The 17,301-nt window shown below is 39.5% G+C and overlaps 1 protein-coding gene and 1 long non-coding RNA gene across 2 annotated transcripts; both read left to right on the top strand.

Annotated features, from left to right (window-relative positions):
* Positions 1–1,371: 1,371 nt before the first annotated feature.
* Positions 1,372–11,970, top strand: lman2 (lectin, mannose-binding 2). The gene is made up of 8 exons (XM_076149029.1): positions 1,372–1,787; positions 2,630–2,736; positions 2,861–2,978; positions 7,318–7,400; positions 8,507–8,668; positions 9,697–9,811; positions 10,298–10,417; positions 10,505–11,970. Exons 1-8 carry the CDS (start codon positions 1,661–1,663, stop codon positions 10,663–10,665), a joined length of 993 nt encoding a protein of 330 aa, XP_076005144.1. The 5' UTR covers positions 1,372–1,660; the 3' UTR covers positions 10,666–11,970.
* A 3,807-nt stretch (positions 11,971–15,777) lies between these two features.
* On the top strand, positions 15,778–16,992 carry LOC142999359 (uncharacterized). Its single transcript, XR_012963307.1, has 2 exons — positions 15,778–16,747; positions 16,781–16,992. It is a non-coding gene; the product is annotated as an uncharacterized LOC142999359 (long non-coding RNA).
* Positions 16,993–17,301: the final 309 nt, after the last annotated feature.

The raw sequence follows: 17,301 nt of genomic DNA, 5'->3' as shown, positions 1-17,301 counted from the left end.
TTATAGGCAAAGTTGGGTTAGATTACATTAGATTTAACTTTATTGTCATGACACGTCACAGGTACAAACAACGAAATGCAGATAGCCTCTAACCAGAAGTGCAACAGCGATAATTAAATACTATATTACAGTTAAGTGCATGTAATGTATCATAAAAGATGTAATGGAAGAGATAAGGAGACAATGCAAATTCCTGTGGTATGAAATCATATAAATCATGTTCGTTTAGACTTTAAGGAGACACACAATTTGTTAATATATATATATGTTTCGCTTGTATTTTTGAGCTGGAACACTAAAAGCAGTTAAATCACACATTCCTACATTGTGTGTCTGCCCTCCCCATCTGCTTCAGTTCAGTAAAAATCAGAGTAGTAGGCTTTTTAAGCTGTTTTGATGTTTGTTCTGCAGCCTAGTGCATTTTCGAGCCGCTGCTGGAGTGCCGTTGACATTTACAGCATGATTCAGGCTGAGGGAGCAACACAAATAGTAAATGCTAAAGCCAGAGGGCCCACTTAATTGAGTTTAGTCTCATCCAGCATTATGTGCTGTGCTTGCTGACAAAAATACACAGAAAGATTTGTTTTTAGTCCCTGATGGGTTTTTGTGTTTAGCAATACATGGTGTTGTTTTATTATATGTGTATTTGTCCTGTGTGTCTGTTTTCAGTCTATGTATTTACCTGTTCTGTTTTGTAGTGTGTCATATAAATCCTAGATGCCTGCATTCCTGTACAGCTCACATTGGGCAGTGTTGCTGCTGTGTGCAAAACATGTGATGTGTATCCAGTGAATCAGATTTCACTTCTGATATTTCACTCAATCAACACAAACATGTAGATTATATGAAAAATCTCCATACAAAGGTTTGCATGAGTCAGTAAAATCTACATCACTGTGGTGTATGTAGTCCTGTCTTTTTCACTACATTTTTTGGTTATTAAAATACTCATTTTGCATAGAAATATTAAAAATAAAAAAAATAAAAAATTAAGAGGTAGGAACGACAGAAATAAACCCCAACAAAGTTTAAGAGGACATTACTTTTAATCTATGGCCAGGAAAGGGTGAGCATAGGAGAGGAACACTAAAGTAATGATGTAACATGGACATATGGGGGGTGGCAAGAAAGGCATTCATCCAACTGAAAGGCTGAATGAAAAGTAAAATATTTGTAAGAAGAAGCCCGTTAACGTAAATTTAGGCCAAATGTGTCCCCCTTACATTTACACCAAATCCCGGAATAAATTTAAAATTTAAAATCTTGTTTTCTACTGCTATCTGGTGGCTGGCGGGAGAATTGCAAGTGCTCTCCGATTGGCTTCCTTTGTGATGTGCTCATCTCTGATTGGTTTGTTTATTCTACCGTCTATAAAGCTGTCCGGGCTGGAAACACCGATGGATGTACCGTTCCTCGAGCATAAAGGAATGTAATCATCTGTCAACAATTATCTGTACTGTACAGTCGGTTTTGTTGTTTATTTGTGATCAATTTCAAAGACACACGCTCATCTCATCTAAGACGCACGAGAAGAAACTTGTGACAAACTTTAGACACAAGTTTTTCTTTCCGGATGACAATGGGGGAGGGACCGGCTCGCTTTGTGGAGTTTTGGAGATTCTAAATTATCAAGAGAGTTCATTTTCTCCGTTTGAACACAATGCGGCACTTTTTGAGGTCAACGTTGATCTTTCTCATTTGTGAACTCAATTTTATTTGCTGTGACATAACGGACGGAAATGCAGAACATCTGAAGAGAGAGCATTCACTAATGAAACCATACCAAGGTACGACGGCTAGTAGCTAACAGCTAATCTGTCCCCGCAGCCTGTCCTTGTTTATCATATAGAAACTCGTGCAGCTGTTTGTCTGATTCTGTTTTTGTTTGTCGTGTTCTACGTCAACTATTACTTTACTCTGTGTGTTTGAGCGTTTGTATCACAGGAAAGCTGGCATCGTCTCTGTCAAACTGTTATCGTTTCATTTCCGCCTCCTTTAATTTTTATGTGTAGTTGATCATAGCTACAGTCAGTGTGTGTGTGTGTGTGCATGCGTGCGTGCGTGCGTGCATGCGTGTGTGTATAGAAAGACATTATAGACAGTAGGTCAGACCATAAGAAAAGAGAAAGTAGAATGGAAGGCGAAAGTGTGTAAGCAAAGAAGATAGAAAATAGACAATAAACATTTATTAAGTTTGTTTCTTTGAAAAAAATCCTCTTCTTTTATATTGAGATTAAAAGATTTAACTTGATTGTTTTAATTATGGCATTTTAAAAAGCATATAAACAACATTCTGCAAACACTTAGGAGGAAAGAAAGATCTTCTAGAACATTCTTGATGATCATGTGATCCGAAGTAGCTAATTTGTTCCTGTAGTCTTTGTCTAAATGTCCAGAATTTGTTATGCAAAGATTTGCCAGTTCAATATCTGTACATGTGTTTTCCAATGTTAAATGTAAATAGATAAATTTAAGTTTTTAGTGTTGCAACCGACACACAGGTGACTTTTCTGCTGTGGGATATGCTCGGCCCCTCCCCCCAGGAGTCTTTGCTGAGGGTGTGAGCGCAGTGCAGCACCAACCGAACATGTCAGTCATTCATTTCCTGCTTGATGTGTTTGCTTTGCAGGTGTCGGCAGTCAGTGGGACTTCTGGGGAAGCACATTGATCACAAGCTCGTATGTCAGACTCACTCCTGATGAGCGAAGCAAGCAGGGATCTATCTGGAACACTGTGGTGAGGAAGGACTATATAGACACAAGTTTAACATCATTCAAATGTGTAAAGGACAATGCTGTACCACACTGACTTAGCTAAGCCAGCTGCAAATAAAGGTAAATCCGTGTTGTGCTTCATGCAGCCTTGTTACCTGAAGGACTGGGAGATGCACGTGCAGTTCAAAATTCACGGGTCAGGAAAGAAGAATCTCCATGGTGACGGCATTGCTATCTGGTACACGAAAGACAGACTGCATCCAGGTACTGCTGTTAATCACTGCACGTCTCAGCCCTGATGGTGTCCCTGTATTCTCTGCAGAAACATGGAGACATCTTTTTATTTGGTTTTGTTTAACTTTATTGTGTAAAAATTCAGATATTTGTGTAGTAATAATCCAATTTCCAGGTATTTGTATATGAAATGGATATGCTATGCAAACATGTTTTACTTCCAGGGAAGTTTGCAGTTCAAAACTTTCCTTTAGGGCTGCAAGTAACATTTGTTACTAATCAAAGCAGCCTGAAAAAGAAAATAATGGAGCACAGGTGTGAACCCTGTGTAATAGAGGTCATTGCTCCGTGTCACTCAGAAGCTTTTAGTGCGAGCGTCTTGGATTTCTTGGGATTAACTCTTTTGGTCACATCTCAATGAAAGGCCAGAGAGCTGCTGCATGATGCTAAGTGTGACGATCACTCATATTCACTTCATCAGCTTTAAGTCATCCTGTTGAACATCACAGAATGCACTGCTGTCGGGTTGGGTGTCATTTTAATTAGAGCAATGATCCTGCTTCTTGTCAAATTCTGATTTAAAATCTTGTAAAAATACTTTGTGTTCAAAAACAGTAAACCTTTTCCAGCCAGTTTATGATACCAAAAATATTTAACCTGATAAAATATTGCAAATTTCCTTTAGATATAAGTTGTATCATATGAAGAGATGAACCTTCCCAATGTTGATGTCATGCATATTGGAGCGAAATTACATTTTAAACCTTGAGCCCCATTCACATATGCAGTATATGGCAGCATAATGCTGGAATGGTTCCAGCATGGTCTCATGTTTGAAGAGGCACATCACTGATATGCTGGGATACTGACCCAGCTGTGTCCCAGCTCAAGACCAAGTAACAATGGAGGTGTGAATGAGCAATAGAACAGTCCCGTAGGATGCCCCTTAGACCAAAAATGCTTTCATATAGTACAAGCAAACCAATCACAAGACTCAGCTGATGACGTATTTGAATCAGTGACGGGGCGTATCGCTTTGGCAGAAAATATGTAGTTGTTGTTGTTGTTGGGTTTTATTTCAAGCAGAGCTACAAATTGGACTGATGCGTGAATAAGGGAGCTTCTCTCAGTCCGTGCTGTGGACCAAATAGATTGCCAGCTGTCTGGAACAGAACGACATACTGTTGTTTACCAGCTCCAACTCTCTTTTAATGTGTCAAATGTGGCGTTCTGATTCAATTAGATCACAAAATTGAAATGAAATTAACCTGCAATACAACCAAGAGCAGATGTCCTGTGTGTGTGTGATGGATTTTTCAAACCTGATACAGGAAGTTTGTCTGTCATCTGCCAATTTCCTGCTGCTCTCACCCACATCTTATGACTTCTGCCCTGCCTTAGCAACAAAATGTTGTAAAAATACAAAATCAAATGATAATTAATAATAAATTAAATGCTAATAATAATTATAAATATATTTGCACAAGTATATGAAAAATAGCAGAGATAAGAAATTATTATTTTGCTGCAATAGACTGACACAGTGAGTCAGAGCGATGCATTGTTTTTATGAACACGGTCACCGGTCCTCTACACATTTTTTGTAGCTTAAAAAGAATATTCATATGTAGAATATTATTGTGTATTACATATATTAGATGCATTGTACTGTGGCAGTGTTTGCAGTGATCATGCATGATTGTTAGCCTTTGTTATGCAGAAAGATAGAGGAAATCACACAGCCTTTGTCCTGGAAAGGCACAAAGTCGACCCCAATTCATACTATATAATCTGCTTCCCCATGCGCTGAAAGACATAACTTTTGCTATCTTCAACTTAGTACATAATAAGCTGTGATAAGATAAAACAAATTTGGCAAATAAATTTTATGTTTTTCTTGTGCAATTTCACAAATTGCCTCTTTGATCCTGTGACCCACACACGAGTGACTTCCTGCTCCCAAGAGTCGTGAATTACAATTTTGACCGCACTCCTGTTCAAAATCCAGGACACGCGGAAAAAAACTGGTCCACCACAAAATAAATATTATATGCAGCCATACACACGTATAACAACAGTGAAATGCTTTTTTTTGGTAGTTCTCCATCTGTGCTTTGTACAACATTAAAGTGTCAAGGTGCATGCTCTTTACTATTTACAATTTTCTATGCAGGACAATATACAGTTTCTACATAGTACAGAGGAAAAAGAGGCTCATGAGCCTGTGAGTGTTTGTAAAGTGTTCATACTTTGCTCAATGACAATAAAGTTGAATCTAATCAGAGAGAGAGAGAGCTGGGAATTTGCTCATGTTTCCTGGGACCCGCTGTGTTCATATGCATATGGAGAGAGAGACTCAGTCTGTCTTGTGGTTGCAGAGGCGCTTCCCTGATCTCAGCAGCCTGATCATTTTTTCTTGGGTGTGTGTATGGGGTCTTTCCTGATGTTGAGAGCCCTGGTTGTGCATCTTCTGGTGTATACTATGGCTTTTTGGTCCTGTACAGTGCAGTTTCCAAACTATGCAGTGATGCTTCCTGTCAGGATGCTTCCCAAGGATTTCAGGATGGTTGGTGATATCCTGAATTTCCTGTCACCTAGGACGGTTAAGGTGTTGTCTGACTTTGTTAACTATGGAGTTTATGTGTGTGGTCCAGGTGAGGTCCTCTGTGAAGTAGACGCAGTGGTACTTGATAATCCTCACCCTCTCCACTGGGGTCTCGGTGATCTTAAGAGGGGTACAGCTTCCCCGCTGCCTCCTGGTATCCAACACAATCTCCTTGGTCTTGTTGAAGTGTAGGGAGAGGTGGTTGGCGAGAGATTGTTCACCTTGTCCAGGTAATCCTTCTTGTTGTTGTTGGAGATCCGCCCCACCCCCACTGTGTCGTCAACAAACTTCACAGTGGAATTGGTGCGGTGTCTCGATTATTATTTTTTTAAACAGAAAAGAAGAGAAAAAATAATGAGGATAAGTAATATGTTGTCATACACACGAAGAAGAAGAAAATGTAAACAAAATAAAAGCCTTTGGGCCTGCAAAGGCCTTTGAGATATTGTATGTGATATTATTGTTTCCTCCTGGATCCCCACTATTCTGATGTTGTTGTGACTTTTTTTTGCATTTACTTTCTAATTTAGAAACCTCAGCAGAACACATTGGGTCTTGAATCATCTTTAGTGGGCTGAGAGCATATCCTCTAATTCCCCCACGGTCCCTTGAGTGTGGCTTATGAGGGGTCATTGGCAACTTTATTGTTATCATGTTGTATTTTCCTTGCTTGTAGCTCAGCTTTGGTTGAGGACAAATCATCCACTAGGACAGAAATTCTCCATCAGCCTCGAACAAGGGTCAACTCGAGGGCCAGTAGTTCCTGCTTCAATGTACTCCTTTCGATAAATATGCGGTTCTGGCGCCTGCGAGGTTAGGACCCCGAGGCGGGGATGAAGGCACAGTAGCCATAATCACTGCCGGTGTCGTACTTTTCAGTTAGGTTGTGGATCGGGTTTGAATGTTTCTTTTTGTTGGACATTTTGATACACCCCTACTAACTTAATGTTAAGGAACTTATGTTATGTTGTGATATTTTGCATGCCAGGTTCAATCATTTAATAATATAATTGTTTATATCATAATTATATATTGTGTGGTTAACTACTCAGTTTGAGCACAGCAGATGTTAGCAGAACTGTGGTTGAAACTCTTTTTAAAAGAAGGCCAAAGCTAAGGGTGGTCTCAATATTGTAAAATGGACACACCTCGGCTGACACCCCGACAGCTTAGAAACATTTTAATAGTGTAACATTGTTGGGAAATGAAGCATTTCTTGAAAAAATTGTAGTAAACCAAAAAGTCTTGTGTTGACAAAACGTGTACAAGTACATCCCAGGTAGAGTTGACCAATTAGGAAATTAGCCACCAATGGAGCTTTAACCGGTAATGATCTGTAGAAAATAAAAATGGGTGTACATTTAGAAAAGCTACTGATCCTAGGAGGGACCAGTTTGAGTGAAGGTGATGTCCGGAGACAGAAAATCCAGTGTTGGGTCCGGACTTGATAATCTTTGACTCTTTTGACTCAAATTTTTGAGAATCTTAACCAGGTGTTAGGAGGTTCCAGACCTTTTCTGCTCTGATCTGGGGGCTTTTTTTCCTCAATAAAACTCCTTTGGGTATCCGTGGTAATAAAGCAAAGATAAATAAAAAGTTTGGTGGAATTCAGAAGAAGACTCAAACACTCAGTAGTGCCCCTTGACTGTTTCTAATTGAGAAGCAGATGTTGATACCCAACCTGTCACTCATCACTGCTGACCACAGGAAAGTGTCTCTGGTGTTGTCTGCTCATGTCTCACCTCATTTCTGCCTCCATCCTAGGCCCTGTGTTTGGAAACCAAGATCAGTTTCTTGGCCTGGCTATTTTTTTGGATACCTTCCGCAATGACCTCCATGGAATGGATGTAAGTGTGCAGTGTGTTGGTGGGGAAGAATGACTGACTTGTTTCTTTGCAGGACCAGTCTTTTCCAACAATGCTCTCTTCCACGGGCTGGCCATTTTTATAGATACTTACTCTAACGATGATGCTACTGATGTGAGTGGTTGCTTGGGTTTTAACTCTCTGCATGTTATCCTCATGGATTTTGTTTCATCTTCATAATGTATATTCAGCATGTTGTCAGACATCGTCGTCATATTGCTTTTGTTGTATTGTTATATCAGTGTCAACCACCTAAATTCCTCGTTATTTAGCATGATGGCTTGTAACTTCAGCTACATCCACACTGCAGCAGAAAGTGTTCCAAGTCTTTCTGTATTATTCATATGAGAGTTGCTGTTTTTCAATTCATGTAAACAGCAAGAAACGTCAGATCCCAATCACAGTAAATTTAATTTTTCCCAGAATTCATTACAATTCATACATCATGCAGCATTTTGAATCAATAAATCAACCACAATTTCTATGGGCATGAAAATCCTGCAAGTCTTGGAATTAAAAAAAAAAAAAATGCTCTCCAGGTTTGGTAATGTTTTGGAAAATGGTGAAAATATTCCAAAGTGTAGAATCTTTTAAGAATATTGATTGTGAACTTTTAATTGTCAAGCTAGTTGCCCCGAGATGTTGAGACTAAAGCTAAGTTGCCTCAAAGCATAGTTGAAGTGGAAATACTGATTGGTGCCTTGCTTAATCTTTTATCTAAACATCTAAACGCAATAGTGGTTAAAAATCATTTTGGAGAGGGAGGAACTCAGTTTAGTCAGTGACTGAAGATGTATGCTCCATCCCAAATGTGGAATGTGTCTTTACAGAGGCAGACGTACACGCGTATGTGTTGGATATGAAGTCACCCAAAATGTATGAAGTAATCTATTCAGAGTTGAGTGAGTGCCTGCAGTGTGAATGGAAGCTTTGTGATGTGACCAAACACATCCTCTTGGCTTCTTCCACTGCATTTCATTTGGTTTTACGCAAATATTATTGAATGCATTCATTTCCCTTTATCTTTATTAAGGTGTATACATATGCTGTCTTTTGTTAAATCATTTCTGCATTCTTTCTGTCTTCAGCGTTCCTTCCCCTACATTTCAGCCATGGTCAACAACGGCACTTTGAATTATGACCATGGTAAAGACGGCCGCTCATCCGAGCTGGGCGGCTGCTCAGCGGAGATCCGAAACAGAGAGCACGACACGTACCTTGCGATTCGCTACTCCAAAGGGAGACTCACGGTAAGTTCTTCCCAATTTCTGCTGGAAAGTTTGGAAGGTTCATCTTGAACAGTTCAGAGCAGCTTGACATCCTCAAGCATTGAGGGGAACACAGGGAGAGAAAAATAGAGGGAAAATGGAGTGTTGTTACTGTATATGTCCAGGTCCGGCTGAGCGGTGAAATTGTCCTCTAAGCATTCATGTCCTCAGAGCTGCATGTCCTGCTGAGGATATGAGTTTTTGCTGTCTTTTCCAAACAAGGTCTATCAATCTACAATGATTAGAGTGTTTGATAATCCCAGTAACTCTCCACACATACGAGAATGAGGAAAAGAGAATGAATGTCCTCAGTCTCCTTCACTCGACACTCCACAGCCAGGCTATGTGACTGTAACATATACTGTATGTTAAACAAGGCTTAGTTGCAATATTTTTCAATTCTCCATACTTCTAGGTCCATTGTAGGTTGGGATACTTTGTACACAAAAACAGAAAAAATATTTTAATTTGGTGCTTAAGTACCAGGATAGATTTATTGTTATAATGCTTCTACTTGTTGGACAAACTGAAAACGTCAGACTGGCTTATCATTGGTTATGAAGTGAAGGTGTAGTAAAAGTGTGTTGGGGGCCAAATATTCATATACTCAAAAGGGAAAAAATGCAAGTACTTAAACTTACCGACTGGAGTTTCTGGGAAAAAAATAGTTTTGATTACTCTGGACTCGTATTCCATAAAAAACTACATTTCTGGGGAAACAGTAAAATCATAGATAAAAAATGAATATGAAATAGTCTTAATAATCTTTACTTTTTAGAGACGCTGCCTGTCTAAGATGCTCTTTATAGACCTAATCATGACACTGACCTGTTGTCAATTAACCTATTGATTGCTAAAAATTCCTCCATCTGTTTCTATTTACTACCACTTACTTTTCCAGGCTTTTTGTTTTGTTAAAACTATTGAATAAGCTGGATGCAACACTTGCGTAAATGAAACTTAAATGAAACTTGAAATCATGAATAATGCCCATTGTTTCTGTCGTGCAGGTGATGATCGATGTGGATGACAGGAACGAGTGGAAGGAGTGCATCGACATTGGAGGCGTCCGGCTTCCAACCGGCTACTTTTTCGGTGCTTCAGCTGCTACAGGAGATCTCTCTGGTAGGTTGAAGCTATGAAGTATTCCAGTCACAATATGCCATCATGAAACTATAACTGGCTACATTTTATATTTCTGTCATTTTAATGTGTGCATCTTGTTTGTTCTCAAGTTATCACTAAAATAGGTTGGTCTGTATTTCCCGCATTTATTCCATTCCAGTTTTATTACGTGTTGTTAAATAAGTAAACATTATTTTATCCATGACAAAATGTTATGATTAAAAAGGATTTTACCTGACTCTTGAGTAGCCTGGTAAGGATCGCTGCATTATTGCCTGCCTGTTTAACTGCTTATGATTTCAAATTGATGATTGCTACAGTGTTTACCTGACATCTATTATCAACACCATTGAACTAGTGAAGATTTAAATGCAAGTCTCTTTTGCCCTTAAGATTGCACTTCTTCTGAGGTTATCTGTGCCTTTTAGTTTCATTTGAACCATAGTACCATACCATAGTCCTCAGATATATAGCTTTCTGTTTCAGATAACCATGACGTCATCTCCATGAAGCTGTACCAGCTGATGGTTGATCACACGGCAGAGGAAGAGAACCTGGACTGGACTAAGATTGAGCCCAGTGTGAGCCTCCTCAAGCCCCCTAAAGGTAAACCCAAACGCTGGATGGACCTAAACAGACTCTTGAGTTGATGAGCCGTGTTCTGGATTCATGAAGTTTTTTCCCGTTCAACAGACAACATTGATGATCCCACTGGAAACTTCCGTGGGACGCCCCTCACAGGCTGGAAGGTGTTTCTGCTCCTGCTGTGTGCCCTTCTGGGAATCGTTGTGTGTGCTGTGGTAGGAGCTGTGGTTTTCCAGAAAAGACAGGAGAGGAACAAGAGGTTTTACTGAGGAAAGGCAGAATGACTCTAAAACCTTTTATTCTGAGCGTATCATCATGAAACGAAAACTGTTAACATGACAGATTGAACACATCAATGTGAATTTCTCTTCAAAGGATTGTACAAATGTTAATATTGTTGAAGCACTGCATTGAGAGTCAATTATGACATAAGAAGGTAAAGTCTTGGCACACAACTACTTGCAAGTGGTCCCTGATGGTGTTTGTCATGTTTTTGTGTTCATTGCTGTTTGAGGAGACTTGCTGTTGATTCAATTACGAAGAAAATTGTGTTCAGACCCACTTGCTGCTCTTTTTTGCTTCAGCCACAAAACGGTGAACTTGAGTACGGCACAGTGACTTTGATTTTCCTCTTCCATCTGTTTAAGCAGATTATTTATTTAGAAGAAGGGAGGAGGCCACACATGTTAACAACATGTGTTTTTTCTTGTAAAAGCAAAAACCCAAAGTGTCGTGAAGGTTTCTTTTTTGATATTGACATCAACATGTAAGAAATAACGCTTATAATTGTGCCTGCCTCGGACTTGCTGAACCACAACCATTAGAATGAGGCTGGTGAGTGTTTGGTTAGGTCAGACCTCAAAACAGAGCAGGCTTTTCTTGGAAAGGAGCCTTAAAGAGACAGTACCTATTTATCTGTTCTCACTCACTGTTAAATCGGTCCTGATCAGTGTTTTCTGCTCTTAAAAGATATTTTCCCAGATCACATAAATCATCCCGCAGGCTCAAATCTGGATCAAAGGGTTCTGATTGACTTGCTTTAGCGTTTCTGTTAAACTCAATTACTTTTACTTTGTTTTAAACTTTTGTACTTTTGTATTGTTGGGTTAGGGTGAGAGCTGCTCTGCTAAAATCCGAAAAGCTACTTGAATACCAGGCATGATATGCAAAACTGAGAAGTGGCCGCAGATATTTTCAACAAATGCAGCGCAATCTCACATGATGTTACACGGGTTTGTCTAATTTAAGAGCGCTTCCACATTTTAATCCACCAGAATAAGGCCACGACACCTAGAAGACCTGGATCAGGGATATGTTTTGTTTTGTTTTGTTATCAAGCACAATCAAAGATAAAAAGGCTACAAAGTAACGTTACTCTGAAATTCTACAGTAAACTAAACAGAATGGACATGAACGACATGCTGCAGGTCTGTGATTAGTAAATGCTGGCAGTTGTTGATGATTAAGCTGTGGGGGTGTTGGTAAACTTTGACACGTGATGTTTGTTTCCAAAACGCTTTTATTTTGCATTTTTTTTCTTCAATTAACTATCAAAATAAAATGATCAACGTGAAGAGTTGATGGTTAATTGTTACTTTGTTACCTTCATTCTTCTCAAATCTACACTGCATACCTTCGACATGTTGTCACTGGCAACACAGAGCCTGGACCAGCTGATGGTCCTGACAAAGCTGTCCACGTAGTGTAGGTGGTGTCAGGCCAGAGGTGGGGAAGACGCCTCAAGTGTCCCTTTGGTTTGTTTGGGAGCACCATCTTTCAAACCACTGGAGTCTAAAAGAAATTGAACTAAAAAAGGCAAGGGATGTCCGGGTTGTGAAGGGAGGGGGAGGAGAATACACTTACTAAAATACACAAGCTTCTCTGCATTCTCAGCATTCTGCCAATCGGTCAAGGCAGATGGCCGCCCACCTGCAGCCCAGTTCTGCCTGAGGTTTCTTCCCCTTGCTCATAGGTAAATGCTTCTTTAAATGCTCTGTAGGTAAAGTGCCTTGAGATAAACTTGTGATTTGGCACTATATAAATAAAGTTTAATTCAATTGAACTGCATCTTGGTATGTGACTCCAAAACCTGTGGGAATGTGCCGGGACACCGGCTCTGACACCAGCATGGCACCTTGTCTACAGACATGCACTGTTATTTCTGTCCCACAACAACATACAGTACATCTATCCATTGTCTGTAATCGCTTATCCTTATTGGGCCACAGGGTTTTTGCTGCAGCCAATTGGAGCTGTCAATGGGCAAGGGCACGGTACAGAGACAAACAACCATACTCTCACATTCACACCTACAGACAATTTAAAATCACCACTTGACCTGCACTTGGACTGCGAGAGGAAGAGGAGAGAACCCACGCAAACTCCACACAGAAAGGTGAACCCACGACCTCGCTGTGAGGCACGAGTGCTAACCACTGCACCGCCCCCTCCTACGTTTTGATTATTTATTGATTCATTATTAATATATATGGTATGATACACATGTGTAATACTTAATGTTGATCTGATTACTAATATTATAAATACGAAAAAAACAATCGCAGCATTAATGTCTGCTGTCTAGTGGTTGATCTTACTAATGAACACTTAAACCCAGAGTAAACTTGAATATTAAGTATTCTGTTCAGGCAAATATAATACGCACAAATATAACATACACAAAGACAATCATTGTGTCTCATAGTTTGTGCTACCAGTTTATAGTGAGAACGCTCAGCTGTAGTGAATTTTTATGCCACAAGGTGGTGATGTAGAGTTGTTGTAGCGGCCTGACAGCACTGTGTGTGTGTGTGTGTGTGTGTGTGTGTGTGTGTGTGTGTGTGTGTGTGTGTGTGTGTGTGTGCGTGTGTGCGTGCGTGCGTGCGTGCGTGCGTGTATACAAATACACGTGCAACTTCTATCCTGTGTTCATTCAAAGTTGAGATTGTGTAAATCCTCACTGCAATACCTACAAAGAAATGTTGTCAACTTTTGTTCACTGACTGCAGCACAAGGACAGTGAGTGGGAGGGACACTCACTCCATTATTAAGGCAGGATTCGACCATCTTATCTGTCCTCAATTCCGCTGTGACATGCTGAGCTCCATAGTTGTCATCGCCTTTGTTTTTTGTTATAATTCCACAGAATAGCATGAGCCTGTTTATGGAGTGCATGTTTTTTGCCTATTCTATTTCTGGTTGGATGTGTGTTGCTCAAACAAAAAAATCTATGGGTTCTTCAAAGCTCCATGCAGGTTCTGCACTGTTTTGTACATTTTATATATTTACTTAACTTTTTCCCAGAAATGATCACATGACAGTCAATAATAGACAATAATTCTATAATTATAGAAAGAAATGCTATATACATATTTGCATACATATTTTTAGATTGAAATTATAAAGACAATGGTTTATTTTCCAGCTTTGTAGAAGAAAACCATAATATAATTATTTTCCAAAGTGGTAGTAAATCTGCTTGATTTTGTGTTGGTATGAAGTCAGAGTTGATCTAACTGGATAAAGAGAAAGTTCTCAGGCGGTGGGCTAGCGGGCAATGTGAGGGTCAAAATATAAATGATCCATGGTTGGCAACTTAAAACACTACAGCTCAGCATTTCATCTGATGCTACTAAGGTGGAAGAAATAGTGTTAGAGGTGAGACATTGTTATTGGCTTCGCATTGTCTCACTGTGATATGCTGATGGTTTGAGCAATATTGTTTCCCAAGTTGGTGATTACTTTTATTGAATAGTAACAGTGTTCTACTTAGTACGATTAATGAAGAGCGTTCTTGTATTTTGTTGGGTTATCTAGCAGAGGTACAGTGCTACGATGAATCCTGCTTCCATCATCAAAGTCTTCCATCATCAAAGCCTCAGCGCCATCCTCTCACACCTCCTCCTTCCCACTGGAACAAAAGATTCCAGAGATGGTACATAAAGATAGTAAAAACATCCTCCATCCGTTCTCTATACTTGTTTATTCTGTTCAGGGTCACGCAGGTGGAGACTCAACCATTTGTCTACAACTGACTCCCCATTTTTGGAGGTATTGTATCTTGTGAATATGCAGTATTAATTATTGAGGACATTCAAAACCAATCCTTGAGACGTACAGGATATGGGTGGCAGCTATCATGAATAGGTATAGTTCATGGCAAACAAAAAGGCTGAAGGCCTGCAGATTCTTCCCCTGCTGCTCTCATGTGTTGATGGGCACGTTCCATGTTGTGAGACACAGAGGTTCACTTTTTGAAAGGCACCGACCTCTGTGTATTTTACACATACACACAGGTATCAACCCTCACATCTCTGCCACACATCACCGAGCATACCGTTCAGGATCTTGCCGTCCTTGGCAGGAACACTGAGTTCCAGTGTGGACTCTCATGTGGGTCGTTATCATCTTCACCTATAATATCTTGTGAGTGCACACTGTGAGATTTTCTTTCCCACAGATAGATACAGACGGTTCTTCTGAACTCCCCCCTGGCATTGAATATCAGTAAAGTTTACAAAAACATTTTGCTGTCGCACAGTTTTACAACATATTTATGTTTTACCTACATTCAAAGTTCAGGGATTTTTTTGTAAATAAGAATTAAAAATTATAGTACTGTTTTCAAGTATTTACTGTCTGACTCTGACTCTGCAGTTGGTCCAGAATGCAGCTGTATGTGTCCTGACCAAAACTATGAAAAGGGACCATATTTCTCCCATTTTAGCTAGAATAGAATTTCAAATCTCCTCCTGCTCACTTTTAAAGCTCTTTCTGGTCATGCTCCATCCAACCTTAAAGAGCTCATAGTACCATAGTACCCCCCTATCAGCTGCACTCCCAAAATATAGGTTTACTTGTGGTTCCTAGTATCTCCAAAAGCAGAACGGGAGGCAGAGCCTTCAGTTATCAGGCTCCTTTCTTGTGGAACCATCTCCCAGATTCAATCCAGGGGGCAGACACCCTCTCGACGTTCAAGATTAGGCTTAAAACTCACCTCTTTGATAAAGCTTATAGTTAGGGCTGGCCAGGCTTGCCTTGGACCAGCTCCTAGTTATGCTGCTATAGGCTTAGACTGCTGTGGGACTTCCCATGATGCACTGAGCTCCTCTCTCCTCCTCTCCTCTCTATCTGTGCATATCCATGTCATTGCATTACCGCTGCTTTCCACTAACTCTACTTCTTCCCCGGAGTTTTTTGTGCTCTCTCGTCTCACAGGTTCTTGTGGAAGCCTGCCCTGTGAGATGAAGACCCTATCCTGCTATTAGTATTAATGTCATTAGTCATATTTACACTTGTACTATCGTTATTGTTGCCGGCCTTCTCTGTGTGTCTCTCTATTGGCGCTATATAAATGAAGTTGAATTGAATTGAAATTTGCAATGTGCAACCCTCACCTCCATTAACTCACAACAAAAAAATGTATTTCTAAACACCGAATTCCATTACACTATACAAAATATCACATGTTCAAAAATTATATTAGTAGTTGAGTACTTGCGTATATGAGATTATTTTTTCTACTGTACAGCTCTGTCTCACACAGGCTTTTTTCTTATGGTCTGCCAGTGCAAAGTGCTGCCACACCGCTGATTTCTTGGACACCACTCGACATGTTTCCTTCCACCATCTGCTGTTCCCTTTGTTGTGTGCAATGTGAAAGTATGGCAGCAATTTGTTTTGGTGGGATTTGATTAAAGCTTGATTTCACTGCGCTCTAATTTGTTTTTGGTGCAATAATCTGTAGAACATGAAATACTTAAGACATAAAAGATCTGTACTTAATAAGTATTTTTTCTTCTTTGTTTACTTCTCAAACAGGGAGAAATGTTAATGCATATGTCCTGTATAACTTTATAATGCTTATAGTTAACATCAAAAGAGAGAATAACAGGCAAAAAAAACTACTACTTCTGCTCTACTCTGTCTCATTATATAGATACTAATCATCATTCAGGACATTGACAAAAAAGCAATATATAATAAGTATATAATAAGTATTTTGTCGCAAATTCACAGACAAGTTTTAAAGAGGTAAAGTAGATTCCACTGCACTACAGTCCCTTTTCAAACACGTTGACTGTAGTCCAGAAACAAAGACTCCAGAAAGATAAATTTAAACAGAAAGAACATTTTTTAAATAGCTTATGCATTAATTTCTTGCGTCATAAACAACCCATATATAAAAATATATAGCAGATTTTCTTTGCTGAATATTTTCACTGAAGAAAGCATTTGACATGACAATGAGGATGAAGTTATGAAACATTTTGTAGATTGTTTGTATACACAGAGAGGGGGGAAAAGAAAAAAAATTAATTAGAACAACGATATGTGATGCACTTGAAATAGGTGAAAACAAAAAGGACCCTTGACAAAGTAGAGCCAGCTATGATGACATAACATGACAATATGACCCTGGAGTTCCAGATGACGTCAATGCTGTTAGTATGATGATGTCATAGATGCAGTTTTTTCAGGAGGACATCAATCCATCGTCACATAACGTATCATGGACCTAACAGGCTGCAGCCAAACAAGAGAGGGAGGATAAAAAGGGAAACAAAGAAAAGAAAAAATGGGGGGAAAGGGGGAAACCGCGCCAAAATACAACAGAAATTTAGTTAAAAATATCAATTACTGTGTGTGATTAGTATTGGTGGTCTGGTAGCCCTTCCACAAGGCAACATGCCATTGAGAGTCAAAGTGTATCTTGGACCGGTGACTCAGTCTGAGTCACTGCTGCTACTGGACGACTGTGGAGAAAAATGTGGAGAAATTAGTTTTTGTAATATATTTCAAATTCGATTTGAACTCAAATACAGCTTAATTTCATTCAAATGAAAATAATTTGTTTGTGCAATAAAAGTGCTGACTCTTGAGTACATGACCACATACTAGGAATA

The sequence above is a fragment of the Genypterus blacodes genome, unplaced genomic scaffold (genome assembly GCF_046128005.1).
Source record: "Genypterus blacodes isolate CSIRO-AG114 ecotype Tasmania unplaced genomic scaffold, CSIRO-AGI_Gbla_v1 ptg000044l_1, whole genome shotgun sequence".
Classification (NCBI taxonomy): domain Eukaryota; kingdom Metazoa; phylum Chordata; class Actinopteri; order Ophidiiformes; family Ophidiidae; genus Genypterus; species Genypterus blacodes.
This window is presented reverse-complemented; position numbering and strand designations above follow the sequence as displayed.